Raw genomic sequence first — 11,153 nt, 5'->3', positions numbered from 1 at the left:
CACACACGAGTCCATGTGAAAACTGAACATGATCTGTAGTCCAGTAAACAGTATTGTTTCAGTGGTGATTTTCTGGTTTGGTATGTGGAGTGTCTCCTTTGAAGGAAGCCAGATGGAGGGTTGTAGAGCCTCTATATACTAGCCTGTGAGTCTATAGTTATTTCAAAATAATTTTTTAAAAAAAGCTATCTGATTTATGTGTGTAGCACAAAGAATGTGCTAACCATCAGACAATTGCACTCATCTCCTATGCTAGTAAGTTCATGTTCAAAATCTTGAATGTGAGGCTTCAGCATTATGCAAACCAAAAACTTTCAGATATCCAAGCTGGCTTTAGAAAAGGAAGGAACCAGAGATCAAATTGCCAACATTCGCTGGATCACAGAGAAAGCAAGGAAAATTGCCAGAAAAACATCTACTCCGTTTCATCAACTATGCTAAAGCCTTTGACTGTGTGGATCATAACAAACTGTGGAAAGCTCTTAAAGAGATAGGAATACCAGACCATCTTACCTGTCTCCTAAGAAAAGTGTGGGTCAAGAAGCAATGGAACCCTGTATGTAAGAACTGATTGGTTCAAGATTGAGAAAGGAGTACAACAGGGCTGTCTGCTATCATCCTGTTTATTTAACCTATATGCTGAGCAAATCATGAGGAATGCCCAGCTGGGTGAGTTACAAGATAGGAACAAGGAACCTTGTGTGGAATCAAGATAAGAGGAACATAACAGCCTCAGATATGAGGATGATACCACTCTAATGGCAGAAAGCGAAGAGGAACTAAAGAGCCTCTTGATGAGGGTGAAGGGGGAGAGTGAAAGAGCTGGCTTAAAACTAAATATTAAAAAACTAAGATAATGGCATCTGGTCCCGTTCAGTTCAGTTCAATACAGTCGCTCAGTCGTGTCCGACTACTTGCGACCCCAAGAATCACAGCACACCAGGCCTCCCTGTCCATCACCAACTCCCGGAGTTCACTCAGACTCCCGTCCATCAAGTCAGTGATGCCATCCAGCCATCTCATCCTCTGTCGTCCTCTTCTCCTCCTGCCCCCAGTCCCTCCCAGCATCAGTGAGTCAACTCTTTTCATGAGGTGGCCAAAGTATTAGAGTTTCAGCTTCAGCATCAGTCCTTCCAATGAACACCCAGGACTAATCTCCTTTAGGATGGATTGGTTGGATCTCCTTGCAGTCCAAGGGACTCTCAAGAGTCTTCTCCAACACTGCAGTTTAAAAGCATCAATTCTTCGGTGCTCAGCTTTCTTTATAGTCCAACTCTCACATCCATACATGACCACTGGAAAAACCATAGCCTTGACTAGACAGATCTTTGTTGGCAAAGTAATATCTCTGCTTTTCAATATGCTATCTAGGTTGGTCATAACTTTTCTTCCAAGGAGTAAGCGTCTTTTAATTTCATGGCTGAAATTACCATCTGCAGTGATTTTGGAGCCCCCAAAATACTATTATGCAAATGCTATCATGAACTTGGTTTACATGACTCCTTGTGCAATGTATGAGTTTCTCTAGACTAAAGTGTTGTTACTGGGTTTAGGATAGACATACCTTCAGCTTTATCAAATATTGCTAAATTCTGTCCTTCAAAGGAGTTGGAACAGTTAACACTCCCACCAGAAATGGATTATTCTTGTTTCCTGAAGTCCTCACCAATACTTGGTGTTACCCAACCTGTTCATTTCCTATCTTATGGATATGAAATTACATCTTGTTTTTTTTTAATTTATTTTTAATTGAGTGATAATCGCTTTAGATATTGTATTAGTTTCTGCCATATATCAACGTGAATCAGCCATAGGTATATATATGTCCCCTTTCTCTTGAATGCATCTTGTTTTAGTTTACAGTTCCTTTCTAGAAGACAAGGAAGTGCATCTTGTTTTAATTCTACTTCCTTGTCTTCTAGTAAAGTTGAATATTTTCTCACATGATTATTTTAATTTGTTTGCTCTTCTGTAAAAGATATGTTCATGCTTTTTGCTTAGTTATCTGTTGGGTTTTCTTCTTTCAGTGATTTATAAACATGTGGTATATTTATCTTTATCAGTAATATACTATTCCAGTTTATGGCTTGGCTATTGAATTGTAACTTTTTACAGAGAAGTCAAAATATTCTCTGGGTTTTTCCTTTGTAATCTGTGATCTGTATGTAAAGTAAAGGGTGTGTACTCACGTGTGTGTGTGTATAGGGTGTATAAATATTTCCCTTGGTCTGAATTCATAAAGGTATTCTCTTTTATTCTAAAAGTTTTACAGTTTTGCTTTTTTCTGATGTATGTCTTTAATTCTTCTTAGATCGTTATACTGTTCCACTGATGTCTTGGCTTATGCAGTCCCATGTTCTAAGTACCACACCTTTATAATAAATTTCAATATCAGATAGTGAAAATTACTCCTGCTTCTTCTTCAAAGTTGTCTTGACCTTTTTTTTTTTTGGCTGCATTTTCATATAAATATTATTAGGACCAGAATAACAAGTTCTACAGAAAACCTTCCTGCTATTTTAATGGGAATTTCTTTGAATTTATTGTTTAAAAAGAACTGCCATCTTTATGTAATATTGCATTATCTTACCCATTAAATATATACATATATTATTTATTATGAAACTACACACACATACATACATACATATATATATGTAGGTAGGTAAGTGGGTAGACAGACACACTTATTCAGCGTCTTTAGAGTTCCTTTTGGGCTTCCCTGGTGGCTCAGCTGGTAAAGAATCCGCCTGCAGTACGGGAGACCTGGGTTTGATCCCTGGGTTGGGAAGATCCCCTGGAGGAGGGCTTTGCAACCCACTCCAGTGTTCTTGCCTGGAGAATCTCAGTGGACAGAGGAGCCTGGCTGCCTACAGTTCATGTGATTGCAAAGAGTCAAACACAACTGAGCAACTAAGCATAGCTCAGTGTTCCTTTTAGATTCTTCAGTGAAGCTTCAACTTTTTCCCCATGAAGTCTTACACATGTGTTTTTAACTTTATCCCTAGTACTTATGATCTGGCTTTCCTAGTAACTCAATGGTAAGAATCCTGCCTGCCAATTCAGGAGATGCAGGTTCAATCTCTGCATCAGGAAGATTCCCTGGAAAAGGGAATGGCATAACCCATTCCAGTAGTCTTACCTGGGAAATCCCATACAGTTCATAGTGTTGCTAAGAGTCAGACATGACTAAGGGATTAACACATTCACTTTTCCTCTCTTCAGTTCAAAGCACTTTTCAAAACGAGAAAAATTGACCTGGATAGCTGAAAATTCAGAAAATCTAGGAAAAGTTTGTTGGAGGCCTCAAAGATTTTCTTTTTTTTTTGTCTCCCTCTCCTCTAAGTACATAGCAGCCCACTTTAAAAAACATGGGGAACATGTTGTCCATAAATATTTCCTCCATTGTGCCTATGATTTTACGTATTAGAGATTGTGTGGCTAATTTAACCTTAAGTTTCTAAACCTTTAAGGAAGTTTAGGAATAGATTATGATTTTGATTAATTCTTTTATTTTATGTTTGTTAAGTGGCAAATAAATGTAATGCTCTGTGAAAGATGTGGTTTACAAATATAAATAATATAAAGTATATAGGAACTATATATCCAGCAAAAAATGATACAGAAAAATACTGACAAGGTTCTCAACCCCTCTGACTCTGAATTTCTTTGTTTATAAAATGGAAATGCCTATCTTTTCTGTTTTTCTTTTTTTTTCTACTTAAATTTCAGCTAACATTTTCTGTTATCATTAAACATACACATTTTCATATTTTAATGATATGTCAGCATATCATTAAATGTACACATTTTCTCTGTCATAGATTTATGAATTTGATTATATTTAATCTAGGTGTTTACTTTGTACATTTTTAGTTTTTGAATAAATTTGAGACCATAGAAATCTGGGCTTCTTAACTATATTAAAAATTCTGTGAAAGTAGATATCTTACCATTTACTTTCTGTTTTTTCTGCTTGCTCTTCTTTCTTCCCTATGTGGGTCTAAGTGCTTGGATACATAACCAGCAACTCAGCAAATTTTGACTAATTGAATAATTCTCTATATGATTATAGACACTATTAGGAATATCACTTACATGCTTTAGCTATCAATCATATCAATGATAAAAAAAAATAGGTTGACCTTAGAAGCAGCAGTCATTGTACTTTTGATAGAATCTACAAGTTTGGAAGAAAAGTCTTTTACATACAGTTTATCTGCTAGAGATACTTTGCAGTAAATTCTCTTTTCTTAAGGTGTTATGTGATAGATGAAATATGGATCTTTCTTCCCCCAAAATTGATTCATTGTTTATCTTGTTTCTGTAGCTTGAGTGACCTTGTTATGAAAATTGATGCTTTTGTTTCCTCTTTGCCTAAACGTGCCTCTCGGTATGACATCACATTTCTTAAGGAGAGTCGCAGGTAAGAATATCTTAGTACTGTGTTTTCTGTCACTGCATCCTATACTTAGTTATTTACATTTGTGTTCATGATATAGCCAAAGTTAAAGCAGAATTAAAAGTTGTTAGACAATAAATGTTTTTGATAAGATTAGGAAACAAATTCTAGTCAATTATATTCTGGTAAATAAATAATTTTATATATATATATATATAGGATATGAAGTTTCAAGTAAGTAAACCTAATATGATTTGTCTTACTCTCATCTTTCTTCCACACTCAAGTTCATTTGAAATTTTTGCAGTATAATCATTATAAATAATAATAGCTTTATGTTGTCACTGTATAAAAGACTCCGTTACCAAAGAATTCTGCTTAATAAAGTGTAGACATGTACAAAAGAATATCGCAGAATGTGTTCTGTGGAACATTGCTCTGAGATGTTGACAAATATCTTATGAGGGAGAACCTATCTAGTCAGGTAAATTTGGAGAATACTTTATCCTTTGGGGTGGAGGAGTGAGATTTTCAGTGTGCGTCCATGCATTGACAATTATGAGATATGGTGTAGTTAAAACAAAAGGTTAGTTTTGGGTAAACTGTGCAGTTGAGTATTCGTGGAACACTTTTTTGTTAAAAATTTATTATTCCTTAAAAAATTAGATTTCTAAAAACAGCCATCAGAGAAATACTGTTTTAGAATAATAAACTAGTTTATAATTTCACTATATAATACTTATCCTCTAAGATATTGGAAATAAAATTCATACATACATACAATTATCTGGGTCCACAGCTGGAATTTTTTTTTTAATTTAAGGACCAGTTAGAATATGAAAAAATAATCAGTTAGACATTATGTGATGAAACTATAGATTTTATTATCTTTTTCCAATCACTGCTCTTATAAAACTAAATTGAGACAAATTAGTTTATCATAAACTTAAAATGGCTGGCACTTCCTGCCTTATTTTCCAATTTTATACCTCTCAAGAAAAAAAAAATTACCTGACTTCCTATGTTGTTACAATGTTAAAACAGTAATTCACTTGGACTATTCTGTACTTTCAATTAAATATATACTTAAAACTTTTCATTGAATTAAATGTAGGATTTATTATCTCATACTGGCCTTTTCTATACTTTAAATAAGTTCCCCAACTTTTTATTTTAACATATAGTTCATCTTCTATCTTAGAACTTGTTTCAGTGAAAGATTGAATGGAAAGGACAGAGGGAAGGAAGTGTGGAGAGGGTGAATGAGGTCAAGATAATATGATACATTTGGGTGTTTTTCCCCTGAGCTTTCCTGTTAATAATATGCTGAGTTTTAAAAACTATTAAATTTAATAAAACTACCAAGTAGCTAATTTGATCATTCTCAAATCTGAGGAAATACAATTAACTAACAAAAAAAATCTTTGTTTTATTTTTTACATTGTATGACCCATGAGAATTTGAGGAGCTTAAAATTATCAGAGTTTTTTCCACAAATTGTATTGTTCTCTGAAGAGTTTTTTAAATTATTTATTCATAATTTCTTCCTTTCATTTTCTCTAATTGTCTGGGATTTTCTGGTTTATTGAACGCAGACATTAAACTTTTAAATTTGCATTTTCTTCTATGAAGAAATAGCCAGGATTTTTTAATCCAGTGAAAAATAAATTTATAAGAATGTACATAGCTAAGAGTAAGATTAATTCAGTAATTGAGTAGACATAACTGATTATCTTTCATCTTATTTTTCTAGCATTATAAAGATAAATTCTATAGAGAATGATATGTCCTTTGATGTCATTGCTATTGTTGATCCATTGACAAGAGAAGCACAGAAGATGGCACAGTTATTAATTGTAAGATAATTTTACATTTTATTAAACAGTATACATATGTTTATTATATGATATATACTACTTTTATTTTGAAATTCATAATCTTTTCAGGTTTGTTTTCAAGTATAATCAAATGTTTGGTCTTTATTTCATACAACATTCTAAATAGATTGTCATATATCAATGTAGAAAATGAAATGATAGAGCTGTGCCTGGGGTATTATGGCAGGACCAGATTAGGGGTTAATAAGGACATAATTGTTGTCCCCAACACCCGAGAACCCTCATCTCCAATGTGACTGTATTTGGAAATAGGGACTTGGGTAAGCAAGTAAGGTTAAATGAAGTGTTACAGGTTGGGCTGTAATCCAGTAGGATGAATAGCCTTATAAGAAGAGGAGAAGAGATCGTTCTCTCCTCACATACAGAGAAGGTCATGTGAGTACACCGCAACATGGCAGCCACCTAAAAGCTAGGAAGAGAGCCCTCTCCAGGAACTGAGTCTGCCAACACCTTGACGTGAAATAAATTTCTGTAGTTCAAGCCACCTGGTCTGTGGTAACTTATTATGGCAGCCTGAGCTAACTGATACAAGTGTCTTGCCATGGTCATCTTTCTTTCCCCTGGTGTCGAGAGTGGCTTCTGGAGAAGCAGATGTCTAAGCTTAATGAGTATGATAAGTTTAGAGTATACTAAGTAACATTAACCATACAGGGGAAGCTAATGGAAGAAAAAGCAAAAAAGTTGTGTTCAAGAGGTTTGGCCACTGTAACAAAAGCAAAGTTCCAAACAGTTCTAAAGAATAGCAAGGAGAGATAAGAAAGCCTTCCTCAGTGATCAACACAATAGATCAATGCAACAATAGAATGGGAAAGACTAGAGATCTCTTCAAGCAAATTAGAGATACCAAGGGAACATTTCATGAAAAGATGGGCTCAATAAAGGACAGAAATGGTAGGGACCTAACAGAAGCAGAACATATTAAGAAGAGGTGGCAAGAATACACAGAAGAACTGTGTGAAAAAAGATCTTCACGACCCAGATAATCATGATGGTGTGATCACTCACCTAGAGGCAGACATCCTGGAATGGGAAGTCAAGTGGGCCTTAGAAAGCATCACTACGAACAAAGCTAGTGGAGGTGATGGAATTCCAGTTGAGCTGTTTCAAATCCTGAAAGATGATGCTGTGAAAGTGTTGCACTCAATATGCCAGCAAATTTGGAATACTCAGCAGTGGCCACAGGACTGGAAAAGGTCAGTTTTCATTCCAATCCAAAGAAAGGCAATGCCAAAGAATGCTCAAACTACCACACAATTGCTGTCATCTCACACACTAGTAAAGTGATGCTCGAAATTCTGCAAGCCAGGCTTCAGCAGTACGTGAACCATGAACTTCCAGATGTTCAAGCTGATTTTAGAAAAGGCAGAGGAACCAGAGATCAAATTGCCAACATCTGCTAGATCATTGAAAGGGCAGAAGAGTTCAAGAAAAACATCTCTTTCTGCTTTATTGACTATTCCAAAGCCTTTGACTGTGTGGATCACAATAAACTGTGGAAAATTCTTCAAGAGATAGGAATACCAGACCACCTGACCTGCCCCTTGAGAAACCTATATGCAGGTCAGGAAGCAACAGTTAGAACTGGACATGGAACAACAGACTGGTTCCAAATAGGAAAAGGAGTACGTCAAGGCATATATTGTCACCCTGCTTATTTAACTTGTATGCAGAGTACATCATGAGAAAAGCTGGGCTGGATGAAGAAGCATAAGCTGGAATCAAGATTGCCAGGAGAAATATCAATAACCTCAGATATGCAGATGACACCACTCTTATGGCAGAAAGCAAAGAAGAACTGAAGAGCCTCTTGATGAAAGTGAAAGAGGAGAGTGAAAAAGTTGGCTTAAAGCTCAACATTCAGAAAACGAAGATCATGGCATCTGGTCCCATCACTTCATGGCAAATAGATGGAGAAACAGTGGAAACACTGGCTGACTTTATTTTCTGGGCTCCAAAATCACTGCAGATGATGATTGCACCATGAAATTAAAAGACGCCTACTCCTTGGAAGGAAAGTTATGACCAACCTAGATAGCATATTTAAAAGCACAGACATTACTTTGTCAACAAATGTCCATCTAGTCAAGGCTATGGTTTTTCCAGTGCTCATGTCTGGATGTGAGAGTTGGGTGGTGAAGAAAGCTGAGCACCAAAGTATTGATGCTTTTGAACTGTGGTGTTGGAGAAGACTCTTGAGAGTCCCTTGGACTACAATGAGATCCAACCAGTCCATCCTAAAGGAGATCAGTCCTGGGTGTTCACTGGAAGGACTGATATTGAAGCTAAAACTCCAGTACTTTGGTGTCCTGATGCAAAGAGCTGACTCATTGGAAAGACCCTGATGCTGAGAAAGATTGAGGGCAGGAGGAGAAGGGGACAACAGAGGATGAGATGGTTTGATGGCATCACCAACTCAATGGACATGGGTTTGGGTGGACTCCAGGAGTTGGTGATGGACAGGGAGGCCTGGCGTGCTGCAGTTCATGGGGTCGCAAACAGTCGAACACAACTGAGCAACTGAACTGAACAAAAGCAAAGTACCTTCAAGTCTGAAGTTGATTTCTGTCATCTCAGCTTCCAAGTGTAAGCCCTGTGGAGTTGCCAGGGAAGCTCCACAGTGTGAGGGACTCGGGCACCTTCCGTACTGTTCAGCTGTCCTCATGATGCAGCTTCTCTGTGGCAGTCTAAGATCACAACATCATCTCTGTATCACTGCAGCAGGCAGGGGAGACAAGGATGCAACCCCAGCCCCAAATATCTTCCATCCAATCACATCCATTGACCAGACTGTAACCAGCCAGCCGGCTGCACCTAGTCATAAGGGGTGGGGGGCAGACACTATATGTAAACCTGAAGATTCCTTCACTGGGAAGTAATGTGTTAGTTGCTCAGTTGTGTCTGATTTTGTGACCCCATGATCTATAGCCCACCAAGCTCCTCTGTCCATGGGATTTTCCAGGCAAGAATACTGGAGTGGGTTGCCATTCCCTTCTCCAGGGGATCTTCCCTACCTAGGGATCGAACCCGGGTCTCAGCATTGCAGGCAGATTCTTTTACTACTGAGCCCCCAGGGAAGCTTATAGATTCCATCAGTGGGAAGTAGAGAATGAATATTAGAATACAGATAGCAGACACTGAAAGAACATTCTGTGGCTTTTCCTGTACTTAAAATCTTAAAAGATTCAAATTGTGATGCAGCTTTCAGTACTTAAATCTGAATAAGCTACTCATGTTGGAAGGCATATTTTTTCTAGTGATGTTCAAAATTTTTGGATACTCCTATTTGAAGTTACTCAATGCTCTTTTAAAAGACACATTAGAAAATATTCTAGAAGTGGAAACCATTCTATGACTGTTTACTTTTGGAAACAAGCAAAAATAATAGTTGTCAAGTCTGGGAAAAGAAGTAAATGATCAAGCTGAGTCATACTGATGTATGTATGCATCATACATACTGATGTATTATACTGATGCATTCTATCAAAATTTCAAAATGCTGTTTCTCTCAGAAGTTGGTGTGCCCTATCAAATCATACTGGGAAAGTGGGTAATAGGTATCTCTTATAAATGCATTTCTTAATGTGTACAAGCAATTTTGGATCCCCTTTGCCATTATACCTATTCAGTGTATAACTGGGGCAAAGTTAATTCTGTAGTTGATTTACTTGCCTTATTCTTTCAGCATTTCTGTACCTTCAAACTTTAACTTCTTTAGGCACAATATTATTCTGTAGAAAACAGAAATCAGTAATCATACTGATAAGGAATGGAGGTAGTATGATTCCTTTTAGTATATAAATTCCCTATTCCTATGGAGACTCATTATTCAGGAAAAAAATTGCCTACCTCTGAAACTTTTATGTAAACGTAGAATTTAGGAGTAAGAAATATGGATTATACAGAAATACAAGATATGGAATTATATTCTAGTTTACATCATTGGTAATAGTAGCATACTTCATTTCAAAGCAGCTCAGAACTTCACATAACACATTTCATTCTATACAGAAATTTTATGCTATAATTTTGTGCTATATAGCATAAATTAATTTACTAGAAGAAATGGATAGTGTCTCATTTAACACTTGGGAGAAACAATGGCTCAGCAGCCTCCATTGTAGCTAATAAGAGTGACAGAATGGGAATTAAAATTCAGAGCTCTTAAATGCTTAGTCTGTATATTATAATTCCTCCTCAAACATGTATCCTTTCTGTTCCATATATCTGTTTTATTCTCCTTTTACATCTGTCCTTTGTTGTCTAATATTTTCAAATCTTCACTGACTTGTTGCCTATATAAATGTAAGGACTATCAGAATTAAAAATTCTCCTACTTTCATGCTCTAGGAAAATGAAGAGAGACTATTTTATCTGTATGTTGCCAAGACCTTCCTATACGTTTTACAATGTAGATGAAATTCCATAAGGATCAGGGCACCCTTGCCATACAGTTGTGAGGTCACTACTTTGTATTTGCACATTGAGGTTCTCAGATATGCAGACAATACCACCTTTATGGCAGAAACTGAAGAGGAACTAAAAAGCCTCTTGATGAAAGTGAAGGAGGAGAAGTTGGCTTAAAGCTCAACATTCAGAAAATGAAGATCATGGCATCTGGTCCCATCGCTTCATGGCAAATAGATGGAGAAACCGTGGAAACACTGGCTGACTTTATTTTCTGGGCTCCAAAATCACTGCAGATGGTGATTGCAGCCATGAAATTAAAAGATGCTTACTCCTTGGAAGGAAAGTTATGACCAACCTAGATAGCATATTCAAAAGCAGAGACATTACTTTGCCAACAAAAGTCCATCTAGTCAAGGCTATGGTTTTTCCAGTGGTCATGTATGGAT

The 11,153-nt window shown here is 36.6% G+C and overlaps 1 protein-coding gene across 1 annotated transcript in view; it reads left to right on the top strand.

Annotated features, from left to right (window-relative positions):
* UGGT2 (UDP-glucose glycoprotein glucosyltransferase 2) overlaps positions 1-11,153 on the top strand; it is a 137,580-nt gene that overhangs the window by 90,412 nt on the left and 36,015 nt on the right. Inside the window, exons 24-25 of the mRNA XM_040267273.1 lie at positions 4,331-4,426; positions 6,156-6,258. Coding sequence (XP_040123207.1) covers positions 4,331-4,426; positions 6,156-6,258 — 199 coding nt within the window. The remainder of the gene's footprint in view (positions 1-4,330; positions 4,427-6,155; positions 6,259-11,153) is intronic.

This window comes from Oryx dammah, unplaced genomic scaffold (assembly GCF_014754425.2).
Source record: "Oryx dammah isolate SB20612 unplaced genomic scaffold, SCBI_Odam_1.1 HiC_scaffold_24, whole genome shotgun sequence".
In the NCBI taxonomy this organism is placed as follows: domain Eukaryota; kingdom Metazoa; phylum Chordata; class Mammalia; order Artiodactyla; family Bovidae; genus Oryx; species Oryx dammah.
Note: the sequence above shows the minus strand (reverse complement) of the source record. Positions and strands in the feature narration are given on the sequence as shown.